The sequence below is a fragment of the Podarcis tiliguerta genome (genome assembly GCF_965153285.1).
Source record: "Podarcis tiliguerta genome assembly, chromosome: 13".
NCBI lineage: Eukaryota > Metazoa > Chordata > Lepidosauria > Squamata > Lacertidae > Podarcis > Podarcis tiliguerta.
In genome coordinates this window covers 26,113,725-26,129,943 of record NC_139546.1, presented here as the reverse complement: position 1 = coordinate 26,129,943, position 16,219 = coordinate 26,113,725, and the positions used below count along the sequence as shown (strand labels likewise).

At 47.5% G+C, this 16,219-nt stretch overlaps 1 protein-coding gene across 2 annotated transcripts; it reads right to left on the bottom strand.

The window, feature by feature from the left end:
* Positions 1 to 2,542: 2,542 nt before the first annotated feature.
* PGAP3 (post-GPI attachment to proteins phospholipase 3) lies at positions 2,543 to 15,182 on the bottom strand. Of its 2 annotated transcripts, none has more exons than XM_083408775.1 (8): positions 14,934 to 15,182; positions 12,858 to 12,955; positions 11,241 to 11,393; positions 8,732 to 8,794; positions 8,110 to 8,171; positions 6,932 to 7,068; positions 4,950 to 5,154; positions 2,543 to 3,622 (listed from the first exon to the last, which is right to left on the bottom strand). In XM_083408775.1, exons 1-8 carry the CDS (start codon positions 15,121 to 15,123, stop codon positions 3,562 to 3,564), a joined length of 969 nt encoding a protein of 322 aa, XP_083264901.1. In that variant the 5' UTR covers positions 15,124 to 15,182; the 3' UTR covers positions 2,543 to 3,561. The 2 variants fall into 2 exon arrangements, with proteins under 2 accessions (XP_083264901.1, XP_083264902.1); XM_083408776.1 differs by having other exon boundaries at positions 11,241 to 11,363; positions 14,934 to 15,151.
* Positions 15,183 to 16,219: the final 1,037 nt, after the last annotated feature.

Below are 16,219 nucleotides of genomic sequence, written 5' to 3'. Positions count from 1 at the left end.
CAGAAGCACAGCAATGACCTTTGACGACAAGCTCCAGCAGGTCACCTTCACCCACCCGTTTCCGAGCTCCGGGCCAAAAGGGTGGGCAGAATGTACAGTTCTTTGAAAGCGGCCTGGGCTTTCAAATGGGAAGAAGTGCCCTTTTCATGGCAGCAGGAGGATTATTATTAATCCAGCACACACATCGAGCCAGAAGGTAGATACTATATAAAAATCCAGCATGGCACAAATACAGCTGGTCAGCAGAGCCCGAAACAACTGGCACCAGGGTGGTGAAGAGGGCAGAAGGTAGGCTGCTCCCCCTCCTGCTTTTAGTGACTCGCAGAAGATCTGGCTTCCAACCTTGGCTTGGTTGATTCTTCTAGCTCAGTCAGCTTCCCTTGCCTAACAGTGCTCTCAAGTGGTGGTGGTAATAATAGTAATAAATAATAATAATAATAATACAGTGGTGCCTCGCAAGATGAAATTAATTCGTTCTGGGGGGTTTTTCATCTTGTGAATTTTTTCGTCTTGCGAAGCACGGTTTCCCATAGGAAATGCATTGACGGTTTCCCATAGGAATGCATTGACGGTTTTAAGAAAAAGGCGCAAGACGTTTTTGTCTTGCAAAGCAAGCCCATAGGGAAATTCGTCTTGCGAAGCAACTCAAAAAAACAAAAAACTCTTTCGTCTTGCGAGGCATTCATCTTGTGAGGTACCACTGTAATAATAATTAATACCCTGCCCATCTGGCCAGGTTTCCCTAGCCACTCTGGGCAGCTCCCAACAGAATATTAAAAACACATCAGTAAGAGATGTTCGACATTGAACAGATTCCCACGAGAGGTGGTGAAGTCCCCTTAAAGCTACCCCTGACTGCTAGATCCCGTCATGGACGACTCTTGGGTTGCGGCACTTATCTCGCTCTATAGACCGAGGGAGCCGTTGTTTGTCCACAGACAGCTTCCGGGTCATGTGGCCAGCAGGACTAAGCCGCTTCTGGCGAACCAGAGCAGTGCACGGAAACGCTGTTTACCTTCCCGTCGGAGCGGTACCTATTTATCTACTTGCACTTTGACATGCTTTCAAATTGCTAGGTGGGCAGGAGCAGGCACTGAACAATGGGAGCTCACCCCCTTGTGGGGATTCGAACCGCCAACCTTCTGACCGGCAAGCCCTAGGCTCTGTGGTTTAGACCACAGAATCACCCGCGTCCCTGAACTCCCCTTACTTTGCCGGTTTTTAAGCAGAGGTTGGATGGCCGCCTGTCATGTATGATCTAGTTGAGATTCCTGCATTGCAGAGGGCTGGACTAGATGACCCTTGAGGGCCACTCTACAGTTTCTGACCACTCTGAGATTCTATTAAATGTGCCTTCCAAGGCACCAGCAAGCCACCACTGGCCTCCATTGCCACCTGGTGGCTGATTATAGTCATAGAACACCTGACATCAGCAAGCCACCCAGTCTTTCCCATTATTTCTTTGGTTCTCTCGTCTTGGGTCACTTTGTGAAGAACCCTTGGCAGTCTTGGCTCCCTCCTGCTGCACTATCTCTGTCTCTCTTTTTCTGGCAGAAAATGCTTAAGTGTTCATGCACACCTTGCTGAAAGTGCTGCAACCCGATGCCTAGAGTGGTGCCAAGTTTGATGCCATTTCAGGGCTGCAGAGGTGTGTCATTGGGATGAGTCATGGGGAACTTGCCCCCCCACCCCCAAAATCTCTGGGAAGGTTCACAAAACCAGTTGGCTTTGCCAGAAATATTGAGGCAGCTTATCTGCAGCCCCACCTTAAAAGGGAATCTTCTGCAACGTCAAGTCTTTCCAAAAGACAAAAAAGGAGATAGGCTCACATCAAATGAACAGAGGAGATCTCAAGGCTGAGATCTCTGCCCCAGAATTCATAGGGGGCTAAATGGCCTCCAGGAATGGCTGTTTGCCACTGTAATCAAAGATGGAACCATGATGCATTTCAGAGATGCTGGGGACACAATTAGGCCTTACAGTTGTACCTTGGTTGTCAAATGTCTTGGTACTCGGACGTTTTGGCTCCTGAACGCCGCAAACCCAGAAGTGACTGTTCCACTTTGCGAATCTTCTTTGGAACCTGAACATCTGACGGGGCTTCCACAGCTTCTGATTAGCTGCAGGAGCTTCCTGCAGCCAATCAGAAGCTGCACTTTGGTTTTGGAAGTCGAACGGACTTCCAGAATGGATTCCATTAGTGGTACCTCGGGTTAAGAACTTAATTCGTTCTGGAGGTCCGTTCTTAACCTGAAACTGTTCTTAACCTGTGGTACCACTTTAGCTAATGGGGCCTCCCGCTACTGCCACGCCGCCGCCATGTGATTCCTGTTCTCATCCTGAAGCAAAGTTCTTAACCCGAGGTACTATTTCTGGGTTAGCGGAGTCTGTAACCTGAAGCGTCTCTAACCCGAGGTACCACTGTACTTGTAAGCATCCTAAGGTCAGTAGACTAGATGCAACTATGGTGGACAAGTCTCTCTCTCTCTCTCTCTCATACCCCACTGTAGTCTGTGCCTATTTTAAAAACAGAACAGATGTGTCAAAGGAAAGGAGAAATGCCATTTATTTCCCCCATGAATCGCATATCAGCTTGAACAGATGAATACAGCTTCCACAGACTGGAAGGAATAGTCTTCAGGATGAAAAATTTCAGAGATTCACCCCCATTGGTTTTTTAAAAGAAGTCTTTTAAATATATATTTTTCCATTCTGCTCAGACTTAATTTGAGACAAGGCCCAACCCCTGGTTTTTAATGCCAGGACTCAGCTCCGAAAAAATAAGAATGAACCGAGGTGCGTCTGAGCCCGTACAGAGAGCTCACACCACCAAGGAGTATGTGCAGAAAGCTTTGAGTTCAGAGGGAAAATCTTCTAGGCAGGTTGAGCCCAGCCCCATTTTTCCTCCTAGAAGTCACCGCAACCTGGAATCTTAGTTCTTGTTTTTATCACGACAAGGAAGTCGGGGGGAAGTAGGGTTTGCGGAGCAGTGTTACCTGATGGGCTGGCAAAGAACAAAAGGCAACCCGTCAATGAAACAGCATGCCAGGACTGCTTCTCTGAAACAGCTGGCATTTCAATTTCACCCATGGCACATGACAAAGAAGGCTTCTAAAAATTCTGCGTCGAGAAGCATCGTCCATGCTGCTTTCGGAAGTCCACTTAGCAAAAGCATATTAGACCAACAGATCTAACACCATAGAGCTAATCAGGGCGGGATAATAAAAACAAATGTTTGAAAATGAATCGACTAGGACAAGCCACGAGCAAAATCTCCCCAGAGAAGCATGAAAAGACTTGGGAAGGCAGCGCGAGGAACTCAAGCGCAAGTTTCAGGAGAGGCAAGATGTATATCCTGATATATCCAGGAGAAAGGCAGTCAGTCAGTTTAGGACACCATGGCAGCAGAACCCACATGTAGATGCTGGGGAAGGAAGAGGGAAGAACCAGGAAGTGCAAATTGCTGCCACTTCTCAGTGGCACACTCCTGCTGGAAACGAACCGATGGATGTCTTCCATCAAGACCAGTGGTGTTCTCCAAGCTGTATTGCACCAGCCCCTTCAGTCTATTTTAATTTTGGAGTTGGCCTTCAAAAGATAGAGGCTGTCGTCGACGAGGAAACTGCAAGGAGAGGAAAGAGGAAGTTGCTGGATTGACTGGCGAGTGAAGGGTTGGATTGAGCTACCCAATATGCCTAGAACTAGAATGTGCCCATATCTTGTCTTTCAACCTGTAGAACCTGCCTTAGGTGAGGCCTTCCTGATGATGTATGAAAACCTTGAAATGAAAGTCTCCAGAAATAGCAGCTACGTGAACCACAAGGAAGGTGCAGCACCCATATTGCCCTCCCTCGAATCTAAGGTCCACACCTGAGGTCCTGCTTGCATACCCCAACGGTGGAATTGATTAGAGCTGGTGAGCACATGAAACAGGTCCTTCCTGGTGGTGGCCCTGCAGTTGTGGAACCCTCTTCATGTGGCTCCTTCAGTTCGGGCATTCAAGGAGGCCTTTGAAGTTCACTTTTTCCCTGCCTTTCCTAAATATAATTTTGGTGATTTAATTCAGTATCTCCCATTTTTCTATTGGTTTGTTTTGGTCTGCCTAAGGTTCCTGTTGTTTTTGCTTCTCTGTACATTGCTATTTGTGGGCTGGAATGAAGGAATACACTTTATGCTCCAGGGAAATGGCTGCTTGTAGCCTCGTTTCATGAAAGTATATTAAACATGTTACAGAGGACAGGCTACAGGCCGCAGATTCCAACAAGTTCTAGCTTGTCGGATTGTGTGTGCTCTAGATCAGTGGTCCCCAGTTGGCAGTCCGCAGACCCCAAGGGGCATCATTCACATAACAAAAACTACCATAAAGATATTTAACTTTTCAAAAGTAAGGGGCCCATGGTCTGGCTTTTGAAAAACAAGGGGGTACTCAGTATTTTGGTATTAAGGAACCACTGCTGTAGATCATATGCCTCCTCCATGAGAGTTTTGGTTGCAACACGAGAACAGGCCTTTTCTGTGGTGGCTCCCTGTTTGCGGAATGCTCTGCCCAGGGAGGTTCGCCTGGCACCTTCATTATACACCAGGTGAAAACATTCCTCTTCAACCAGGCCTATATTAAATGTGTTTGTGGGAGTGAAGTGGGAGGTGGTGGTATTGGTTTTGGCTTTGATTATGCTGTGTTTTTATCTTGCTTTTTTGTGCTGTGAACTGCCCTGACTTGGATGAAGGGTGGGATACAAAATAAATAGATCAGTGGTGTGTGTGTGTGTGTGTGTGTGTGTGTGTGACACTCAAGATGTTGCTGGACCACACAACTCCCATCATCTCTGAGCCTACGACATGCTGGCTGGGGTTGATGGGTGTTGGTAGTCCAAGCAGCGCCCTGACAAGCAATCACAGAGAGCCAATGGCAGAAGGCCCACCCACAAAGGCAAGCAAACTTGGCTGACCTGTAGAAAAGGATATTGACTGGAATGGTGCTGATGTGCCAGATGGCATGGGCATCGAAGACCCAGAGCAACGGTGGGAAGTCCAGGAGCTCCAGGAGGGCCAAGGCTTGCAGAAGAAGCACAACCGCCACACACTTCCAGACGTACGGCAGGCGTTGCTGGTTCCTCATGCACCAACCCAGCCACCAGAGGAGATTGAGGAGGCCTGCAAGGTATGGCAGAAAGAGGACAGCATTTCATGCCTGGCAGTAGTCACAGTGGGGCAGGAACTTAGATATGTTATGCACATGGCGATGAACCAGAGGCACTAGCAGCCCTGGACCCCAGACCCCTTGCTCCTCAGCACCAAATCCCAAGGCATGCCAGGAATATCCCCTCCCCACGCATACATCCCCCAGAATCATCCACGGAGAAAGCATGGAGGAAACTAGAAAGATCTGGGGAGCTGGAAGTGATGACTCTGCTTCCGAGCCCTGATGGGGCCGTAAGTCAGAGGAGGAACCTCTGGGTAAATATGTAACAACACAAACTTTTGCACTGTTGTGGGAGATCATGGCTCTAGGGATTTACAGACCTGCTCTCTCTTGCCTCTATAATGCTGAACAACTATAACTGAGGTGCCCTTTTCTTGCTGGTTGGCCCTGCACCCAGGGAATCCACAGATCCCAGCGAACCTGCCCTGAGGGTCCTGGGCTGCTATCCTGGTGCTCTATACTACAAACGCCCTGGAAGTGCAGGGAAGGAATAAGGGAGATATGTACCAGCAATATAGATGCAGCCTCCAAGTTACGCTAACAGCTATTTTGGTGTGTGTGCTTTAAAGGGTGTAGCTACATGCTGCTCTTAGCAAGTGGCAAGTTTGATCTGCCTGTCTCAAGAGACAATGGAGTGCGCCTCCGGGGGTGAAGTCAAACTACTGCATTGGCGGCACTAAAGTGACATCCCTGGGGCACAAGCCTGGGCAGTGTGTATGGAGGTTCTGGCTGCCCAGACGACAAGACCTTGACCTCGCTGATATGCTCCAAAGGAAAGCAGATCAATACACTTGGCACCAGCTTGGCTTCAGGAGGTGCCGAAAGGTGGCATACAAAGCGCCATCCAACAGTCTTAGGGATTCCAGGTCTGCGTAGGGTTTACTCCTTAGCCTTTTCTTCTCCCAAAGATATCCCACTAGGCAGGAGAGGGTTGGGATCAGAGTTTTCCTCCTTCTAGATTGACTACCTTCCCAGGAAGATAAGCCCCATCTGACCTTCGCTTTCCTCGACTGCATGTGCATAAACCGCCTTCTCGACTGTTGGACCCACTATTGGCCTCATCCACTCAATCCGCCAGAGCCTGTCTTTGCATGCAGGAGCAAGTCCCTAACTCGCCGAGGGATTGAGACCCATTGGCTACCCGCACCTAGTTTACCCGGCCAATCAAAGCTATTTCTGGGGTGTGGCCGCTGTCACATGCTGACATCTTCAAGGAACCACAGGTGAGAACTGAGTGCGGGGGGGGGGGACCAAAGGTGGGCAAACCACCCCAGAAGGTGCATGACATGTCGTCGCCCCCAGAGGTGCTATCCTTCCCCTAACACCCCATACACTCCACTGCTCTGAGCATGGCTCGCATATCTCCACAAAACAATCTTTTGCTCGGGTTAAGAAACAGAATGATGGGAAATGATCTCTGTTGCCTTTCTGTGGCCAGATGCAGAGAAGGACTTGTCAGAGATTCTCTGACCGGAATCAGCTAATCTCTCTTCCCAGGAATTGTTGCCTGACAACTCTCAGCAACCTTAACAATTTGCAGTTCCCAGGATTCATTGAAGGAGAATCTACAACCATATAAAGTGGCATGATACGGATTGGTGCAGATGGGGCCTTAGAGAGGTTGGGGGCACTAGGGGAGAAGGCCACACAAAGGTTATCTGCTGGGCTACACCTCCACACCAACCAACACCTGCTGCAGGGGGTAGAACATTGCTCCACCGCCCTCACCTATTACCACGTTGGCAACCATATTGTAACCATAGTCAAAGCGCACGAGCGTCAGATACGACACATGGCAGGCCAGGAAGAGGAGCAGGAAGATGCCTATGGCGGTGGCAAAGGCTGGACGTTTCAGACCCAGAGTCCTGGAAGAAAAGAAAAAGAGAGAGACGGTGCTGAAGGAACTCGCCAAGAGCTGTAGGAACTGGGTCACTTCTGGACCCGTTCCTCCGGGTCTAGGCCAGGGATGGGGAATCTGCAGCCCTCCAGATGTGAGCCAAGGGTCAAGGACAAAGGAGTCCAGTTGGAGCCCATCAACATCTAGAGGCCACAGCTCCCCAACCCTGATCTATGGCATGGCTGAGCTGCAAAGGCTGGTCCTGCCGTTCAGAAACTTGAGCAGACAGAACACAAAGCATTTTCTTTTGCTCGAATGGCCACAGCTACAACTCCCAAAAGGCCCGGCCAGTTTCCACTAGCTGTCCTTACTTGCTGCTCTTTTGCTTTGTCCTTGGGTTACTCCTCCTCTATCTGCACATATCTTGTCCGCACACATTTCCTCTTGCGATTTCGACCTGTCCTTTTGCAGATGCTCAGTTTTTGAATAAAAGCGAGATATGGGAGCTGTGAGTGGACAGGGGAAACTCCTCTCTGCTGCTGCCACTCACCCGCCCACTTAAAAAGGGAAACATGAGCAGCTCCCAACAGCTCTGGAGGCTGAACTGGGAGTGTGGGAGCTGCTTTAAAGCCTTTGCAATTTTCTCTGCACTCTCCCTCCTAAGCCTCCCAGGTCAGGGGCTTAAAGGGGGAGCCTGGGGATTCTTGGCAAAGCCACGCAGGGGATTTCGACAGGTGGGCAAGGCTGATAAAGATCTAGCCTGTGGAGCCCAAAAAAAGTTCCCCACCCCACCATAACATTTCAACCAGTGAAGCTGAAAAGTGGGAGAGGCAGGACAGACAAAAAGTATATGTTCGCAGGGCAAGTGGTGAAGCTTGTCACCGGAAGATGGTGACCAACAGAAGCTGCTTTGGAAGGAGATTGCAAGTAGGGGAGTACTACTGGGCTTGCGCCAGCCACATCAGTCTGCTTGGCCACTGTGGGATAACAGAACACTGAACTGGATGCGCCTTTGGTCTTTTCCAGCTTCAAGCCTCTCCTTATGTTCTTAAGAAGGAGAGAAACTCACCGGACGCAACACAGGTAGACGGAGTGAAGGATGACGGCTGATGCACAGAAATAATCCATTTTCTGTGGGAAGAGAAATCTCGTTAGAAATCGGGCCCAGTTCTCATTCAGTGCTACACGTTCTCTTTAGAAAATCCTCATGGTATTTGTGTTTATTCATGGCTTTTCTCCAGTGACAGGGAGCTGCATTTAAAGTTTTCTCTTTCCCCTGGGATTATGGCCTACAAATACTCAGAAGCCTACTAGTAGTGTTTTTAACACCCAACAGGGAAGATTCTTCCTGGTGATAGCTGTCCTCTTATCCTACCTCAAAAACAACTTGACGAGATTATGATCCTGAGCACACATATCTGAAAGAAAGTCTCAGGCTAGAATCCTAACCTCACTTCCCTGGGATAAACCCCCACTGAATTCAATAGGATTTACTTTGGCATAGACATAGTTAGGATTATGCTGTCATGCTGGCTGCACTATTTACCTGGGGTTCACATAACTCCCTTTTTTCTACCATTTAACTTATCTATTTTTTTTTTAACCCACTAGAGAGGTTTCTGCCATGCCTTCAAAATTCCCCCGGTGCCCCATACTAACATTTTTCATGATACGAGAGCAAAATTGCTCACCTCAGTTAGATTCGTTTCTCGAGTATGGAAAACTGTAGACCAGAACCAGGCATTTAAAGAAACCTGCAGGGGGAGTGAGGGAGCAGGGAAAGAAATGGTTATCCTGAAAATATCACATTCTATGAAGTTAGGTTGTTAAAACCGGCTTCTACCACAGACGTAATAAAAACAGGCCATTCTGGGATAACCGGGATAACTGCCATATGGTACTTAAACCAACAAATCCAGAAGCAAGCCCCACCCCCTCTTTAAAATTAGAGGAATCATGCTGCTTTAGTCTATTGGACTGCTGCAATAATACTGTAAGTGAAACACTCAAAAAGTCCTAGATACATGCTATCTCTTATTATCACCATCTATCAATTCTATCCCACCCTTTTCCTCAAATTGCTTCCAAATCAAAACACAATTTGTCCGCAGAGTAGAAGAAAAAGCCTAGATAGAACCTGATATAAGATAAAACTGCTCCTTTTCCCTTATGGGGTACTCAAGAGCCCATATAGAGTCCTTATGTAGGTTCTCTATTGGTAGGAGAAAATAACAGGCCAAACCAGAGAATACTGAGTGTAGGGATATCGCGGAGTGGGGAGTGGGGTCCGGAGGGAGCACACTTCCCCACCAGCAGGCAGCCACGTCTGCCTGCACGCATGACCTTGGGGTGCAGGGAAACTCCCCCCCCCCAGACAAGCCACAGCTGTCTGTACATCGTTCCACCTCTGCCTGACCTTTCGCGATCTCAGCAGTTTGCGGTGTCCTGTCTGTAACCCATTTCCATGAGACCTTTTGTCTCCTACATCATACATTGAGCAAGGGGAAAATGACGCTGTGGAAACAGGTGCCAAAATAACTTTGTACCACCCCACGATTTTGGGACGGAAGATGTGTAAAGGTCACAGCCCCAAAATGTATTTGCCTAGCTTGCATGTTTGTCTCAATAAAAGGAGGCTCCACAGGAATGGTGGTAGCTCGCTCGCTCGCTTCAGACCACCTGTGCGCAGCTCACATCATGATCAACACCTGTCTTGGGCCTTCACTTCACTGAGAAGCAAAGCAGCTAGTAAGTCTGATCTTTATTAAACTGTTGCAACAGGGTGCTCACCATGCAGGAGGGAGAAGGAACCCAGAACACTGATGTGCAAGCTCTTACACAGACTTTTGAAACTGCCTACCCTGTAACTCAAGACCACCCCCCAAAACATCATACATACATCACAGAAAGAGGTGGTCCCCAGCAGAAATCTGAGTGTGTTGCTTCTCTCCTGTCTGCCAGTATACCTGATAATGCCTTATCTGATTGCCTTTTATGGGTAGCCTGGCCATTCCTTTGAGATGGTAAATACATAGTTCTTGAATCTCTTATGTGCTCAGCTTAACAGATACTTGCCAGACTGTATTTACAGGGAGGTGTAAGCCCCTACAGTCCAAAGACAATTGGAAAGCTTTTCCCATCTGAGGTCAATTTGGGAGAGTCAAAATGGCTTCAGGATTGTTCTCTTGCACTATTTCAGACATGTGGTTTATATACTTACGTATGTGTTTGCTTTGTATATTTATGAATATATATATATATATATATATGCAGGTTTTGGTGTCCTCGGGTGTCTTCCCGTGTAAAAGTTGGGGTGTCTAGGCGACGTTTCGACGAGGTCTCACTCGTCATCTTCAGGCTGGTGCTTTCGGAAACCGAAAAGCACCAGCCTGAAGATGACGAGTGAGACCTCGTCGAAACGTCGCCTAGACACCCCAACTTTTACACGGGAAGACACCCGAGGACACCAAAACCTGCATTCCTGTACCCGTGAAAATCTACGAAAGCATATATATATATATATATACACACACACACACACACACACACACACATACATACATACAGTGGTGCCTCGCAAGACGAAATTAATTTGTTCTGCGAGTTTTTTCGTCTTGTGAATTTTTTCGTCTTGCGAAGCACGGTTTCCCATAGGAATGCATTGACGGTTTTAAGAAAAAGGCAAGCCCATAGGGAAATTCGTCTTGCGAAGCAACTCAAAAAACAAAAAACTCTTTCGTCTTGCGAGTTTTTCGTCTTGCGAGGCATATATGACCTTAGAATTTCTATAACAGAAACCAACTCTATAAGCGTTGTTCCAAAACAAAAAAAAGCACAGAGGGAAATACCACATAATTCAGCAAACCTTTCTCCAAATACCCACAATGCCACTGGAAACACACTGCCCTCTGCTATGGCTCGAGTTGGTTCCTCATGGGAGATGCCCTCCTTACTTCCTTACTTCGCTCTGCATTTCTTGAGACAGCCTGGACTGAGGAGCAGAACACCGTGTGTTTCTGTGAGTCTTCTTGTAGGGAAACCTGTCATGTTTCCCCTGCTTCCTTCCTACAAGATCTCAAGCAGCAAGAAGCCTTCCTTGTCTTTTCTATTCCCCCTGTTTCCCACCTCTTTGAAGAAGAAGAAGGAAGCTAAGGCAGCCATCTTGCCGTGGTGAGGAATTAACCGTCCAGAATGACTTACCCAAGCAAAGGCAATGCAGGTATGGTACATGGGAGAAGAGCGGGGGACAGCAGCTTTATATCTGTTCAGCATCACTAAATTGGCAAGTCCGTTCAGGAACGAAGCAAAGGCAGAAGCAGGCTCCTGAAAAAACAGGAAGCGGGAAAAGGGCCACTGAGGGTCGGGTGGGAAAACAGGGGAGGGAGAAGAAGAAGAAATATATGTCATCAGCCAGAAATGAGAAGGTATACATGCTCTTTGAGGCAATGGTAGGGAACTGGATTTGGCCAGTGGGCCAGATCCTGGGCTCCCCACCACCACCACCACCCTTGGAGGGCTACTTCCACAGGTCAATCACTTAACATCACAACGATGTCAGATGACCCATTTTTGCAGAAACCTTCACTACAAAGCAAAATTCCAGCCCAGGAGGGTTCGAAGTTACTACCAACTAGCTGGTAAGTTTCAAGCTCTTTTTTTAATCCAGGGAGCTCATTTGAAGCCATCCAAACTGGCAGCCATCACTGCTTTCTGTGGGAGTGAGTTGGACAGTTTAACTATGTGTTATGTGGAGAAGTACTTTCTTTTATCCGTCCTGAATCCTGCCACTGTGGGTGGAGTGTGTCTCTAAGCCACACACAGTGTGTGGGTGCATGTGTCCGTCGACACACCAGCCCCAGGCGGCATGGTTGCTGCACCTTCCTCGCGCCACTGTCCCCAGATCCGAGCCCTGCAAGGCGACTTGGGGAGGATGGTGTGGGGATGCGACAGCCATGCACCCCGATCAAAAGTGCACAGTTGCTGTGTTTGGTTGCCCTTTTCTGAAACTTTTCCAACTCTGCAATATCCTTTTTGAGGTAAGACAACCAGAACGGTACACAGTATTCCAAACGTAGTTGTGCCATATGTTTGTATAACAGCATTATGATAGCAGCTTCATTTTCTTTTTTTCCCTTTTTTTTATATACAGTGGTGCCTCGCAAGACGAAAAGAATCCGTTCCGTGAGTCTCTTCGTCTAGCGGTTTTTTCGTCTTGTGAAGCAACCCCATTAGCGGATTAGCGCTATTAGAGGTTTAGCGGCTATTAGCGGCTATTGAAGGCTTAAGGGATTAGCGGATTAGCTGCTAAAAGGCTATTAGCAGCTTAGTGCCTTAGAAAAAGGGGGTGGGGAGCGAAAAAAAATCGCAGGAACTCGCAAGACATTTTCGTCTTGCGAAGCAAGCCCATAGCAAATTCGTTTTGCGAAGCACCTCCAAAACGGAAAACCCTTTCGTCTAGCGGGTTTTCCGTCTTGCGAGGCATTCGTCTTGCGGGGCACCACTGTATTTTTATTGGTTTTTAGCTTACAAAATTATAAAACATACTTCACAGTTTATCACAGATACATTCTTATTTGGACTTCCATCAGCACCTCTGATAATCCTCCATCTTAATCACTTCTTATGCCTTTCTTAACTTAATATTGCCATTAAATCTTTTAACATATCATCTCTCTTTTTCCATTTTTACAATATTTCTAATATTACTCCTCACAGAACTTCTTGCAAACCTACAAATAGCAGCTTCATTTTGAATTCCTATCCCAATGATCCTGAACATGGAACGTTTCACAGCTGCTGCACACGAACGTTACTTACCTTTCCATGAAACTGAGGCACTTTGTATCCTTCCTGGACGTAAAGGCCCACCGTCAACCACATACATTCATATTTACATTCATCTCTGCAGGTCCATCCTAGAATACGGTTGGGGGAGGACAAATTAAAATTAGTGCAAATGAATTTATTGCCTAATGCCTGAATGCAATGGAACTCTGTGAAATAATTTTAAAATACCAGGGTGGGAACGGCGAGGAGGGGGTACTCAGATTTGCCAAGTTTGTTTTATTTTAAGGGAGCATGATGTATGGATGTATGACTAGCAAGCCACTTGTTGCCAGGATGAAGTCTTACAGTTAACTTGTTTGTTTTAAATGAAGCATATATTGCATGTTTTTTGCTTGGAATCAGGAAACATGCAAATGCAACTATATACAGCGGTACCTCGGGTTACAAACACCTCGGGTTACAAACACTTTGGGTTACAGACTCCGCTAACCCAGAAATAGTACCTCAGGTTAAGAACTTTACCTCAGGATGAGAACAGAAATCACGCGGCAGCGGAAGGCCCCATTAGCTAAAGTGGTACCTCAGGTTAAGAACGGTTTCAGGTTAAGAACAGACCTCCAGAACGAATTACGTTCGTAACCAGAGGTACCACTGTAATATCTCTATTAGAGCTACAATCCCATATGGCTGTGGTATGAAACATGGGGCCTTCCAGATGTCGCTGGACTCCAACTGCCATCAGACCCAGCCAGCATCTGAGATGGTGGGAATGGTAATCCAAGATCTGGAGGACCACAGGTTCCAACTCTCTTGCCATGTGGATTTCTCAAAATTAAATGTATGTTTGAAACCTGGGTCTGCCAGTTCTACCACACACATACAACTATTGAATAGGAGATGTAATGGGCAAGAGGGGTTAAGGTTTCCTGAGTTAGAAAGGCAGAGTGAGGGATGTTAATGTTGCAATCATATACATTTATTTTATTTTGTATCCCATTTTGCCTCGAAGCGGCTCGAAGTGGCACCCTTTTTATTTTCACAACAACCCTTTGTGGTAGGTTACGCTGAGATATAACTACTAGCCAAAGGCCACCAAGTGGCCTTCAAGGCTGAGCAGAGATTATCCAACGCTCTTAACCACAACATCACATCGCCTGCTTTAATTGGGGAGTATATATAACTGAACTCAGAAGGCTTCCTTCTGAATAAACGTACGTAAGATCTAACTGCATGTAAACGATGGTACATGTTATGTCACCCACAAACAACCTAGTTAATTAAAGAATTGTGGCTTCTTCCCACTTACTTGCTATAACCTCCAAGAAACCTGGAGGGCAGATAAGGCATTGAACCACATACCTAGCAGTAAATGCTACAAGAAGCCACTCAATGGGCTCACTTTCAACAGCACCATAAGAAACCTGGAAGAAATAAATCAATGGGGGGGGGCAGGGAATCTCACTTGAAGAGAGATACTTTAAAAACGTTAGAAAATAGTTGTCTTTACCTAATGGGTAAGGAATGGCTACTCTCCCTAATTCAGGATGAGATATGAACAGCCTAAATAAGTAAAACAACAATAATAAACAAGAGACAGCTTGCAAGGCCTGAAGCAGGGAGATAGACGCAGCAGCTGCCCCACCAGCCCTTTTGGGGGCATAGCAGAATCCTACTTGCAAACAACGATGCAGCAGTGTGCGCAGCCTCGCTGCTCTAGAGCCCCAGGATGCAACCCTATGTGCATTTCCCTGCAAATTGAACTCAGTGAGGCATACTTCTGAGTAGGACTGCACTGTTAAGAGAGGGAGGGGGCAACATCAGCTCAGCACTACATCCAAGAACCATTGCCAATTTAAATGGAAAATGCACTCTGCACATGTTCAGATGCTACTGCCCGCTACTGAGCCCCCTCCCACCGAGGGCAGCGGGAGAGAGCGTCAGGAGTAGGCGGTGCCACCAAGCCGTCCTATGGGGAAACACTGGGCGGGGCACCGTCATTCGTGGGCGCGGTTATGCAAATGAGGAACACGTCGCGGACACCGCCCCCCTCGCGCCTCGTCCTTGGCGGTGGGCGTGGCCTTCCCTCGGCTGGGGGCCTTGCAGTACCTGTGAGGCTCATGTAGAGAGGCTGGTGGGAGCGGAAGTGCCGCAGCCCGGGCCCGGAGCAGTTGCGCCGCTCGCAATGCGTCAGGCATTCTCGGTAGACGGGCTCCCGGTCCCCCCGCGAGGCCTGGGCGGGAGCCGGGCCGGCGCCCGCCACCCCGAGCAGCAGTAGGAGCGCGGTCCGAGCCGCCATCCCGTCTGCCGGGAGGCTGCAAGCTCCACTTCTGGTTTGGGGACCGGAAACGGTCCTTTGCTTTAAGCAGCTGGGGGGAAAAGCCATAGAGTTGGGGGAAACCCGAGCCGCACGCGCAAAGGTTCCGCCTTGGCGGCAAGGGCAGGGGATTGTGGGAAATGTAGTTCTTTCTTCTAAGTCCTGAGAGACTACAGTATTGGGAGAAACTTACCCTTCCAGTTACAAGCAGAGAAGAATCCCCATCTCTGCCTCCCCTTCAAGCGCTACAATCCTGTCTCGTCCACTTACAAGCAGTATTGCCACCTCTGAAAATTACCTTTTAAAAATCTCTTCCAGCTGTCCCAATTTCCGTTAAAGAAAACACCCCAAAAAAACCGGTCCCTATATTATTGCCCTTATTTTTGCTTTTCGAAAAATCCTTTGTTCAGTGCAGGTTTCTAGAATGATCACTCGTCAGTATTCAGCTCCTTTCCTCTGGGTCTCTAGAAATTCAATCTTGGGCTGTGGGAACAGATATATAGCTTGCCTCCAATGCACACGGGTGTAAGCAACATGTACACACACTGGCAGTCTGCACACTACCTTTGAAGCACATTATTTACCTAAAAGAATTCTGGGCACTGTGGTTTACCTACCACAGAACTACCTTTGAGGGGGAAAATGTGCTTTAGTGTGTATGCAGTTTCATGTAGCTCTGCCTGCCATTTCACATGCTGGTGAGGTTAATTTTGATAACAGATTGAAGATAACGTATTGTTTGCTTTTCTTGCCTATCTTTAACCCAAACAAACACCTTGGCGTTTCAATCAAGTGAATAACTGGCTATTGATGAGTAAATTAAATACAGTACAGCATAGCATTAATTGGGGCAGTAAGAAAGTTATGTGCTTAAAATATATGGTGTGACCATAGTTTTTAGCATTTGTAGTAGAAGCAGAGATGAGGCAAAATGTGCAGGTACTGTTGTTCTTTTATGGCTGCTTTCCCTGTCAGTGTTTTACTCTTCACCCCAGAAAAAGTCGTGTGGACACCCACAGGCAGAGCTGATAGCAAAGTGAAGTAATAGGAAAGCCTAGCAATAAATAAAGTGACCCAT

What these genes read in the sequence shown, in the direction of transcription:
- PGAP3 (XM_083408775.1), bottom strand. Translation starts at nt 15,123, where the DNA reads ATGGCGGCTCGGACCGCGCTCCTACTGCTGCTCGGGGTGGCGGGCGCC. An exon ending in TGCCTCAGTTTCATGGAAAG is followed by an intron (nt 11,394 to 12,857) that starts GTAAGTAACGTT and finishes CCCGACCCTCAG; the next exon opens with TGGCCCTTTTCCCGCTTCCT. An exon ending in GTCTACCTGTGTTGCGTCCG is followed by an intron (nt 7,069 to 8,109) that starts GTGAGTTTCTCT and finishes CTTTTCTTCCAG; the next exon opens with GACTCTGGGTCTGAAACGTC.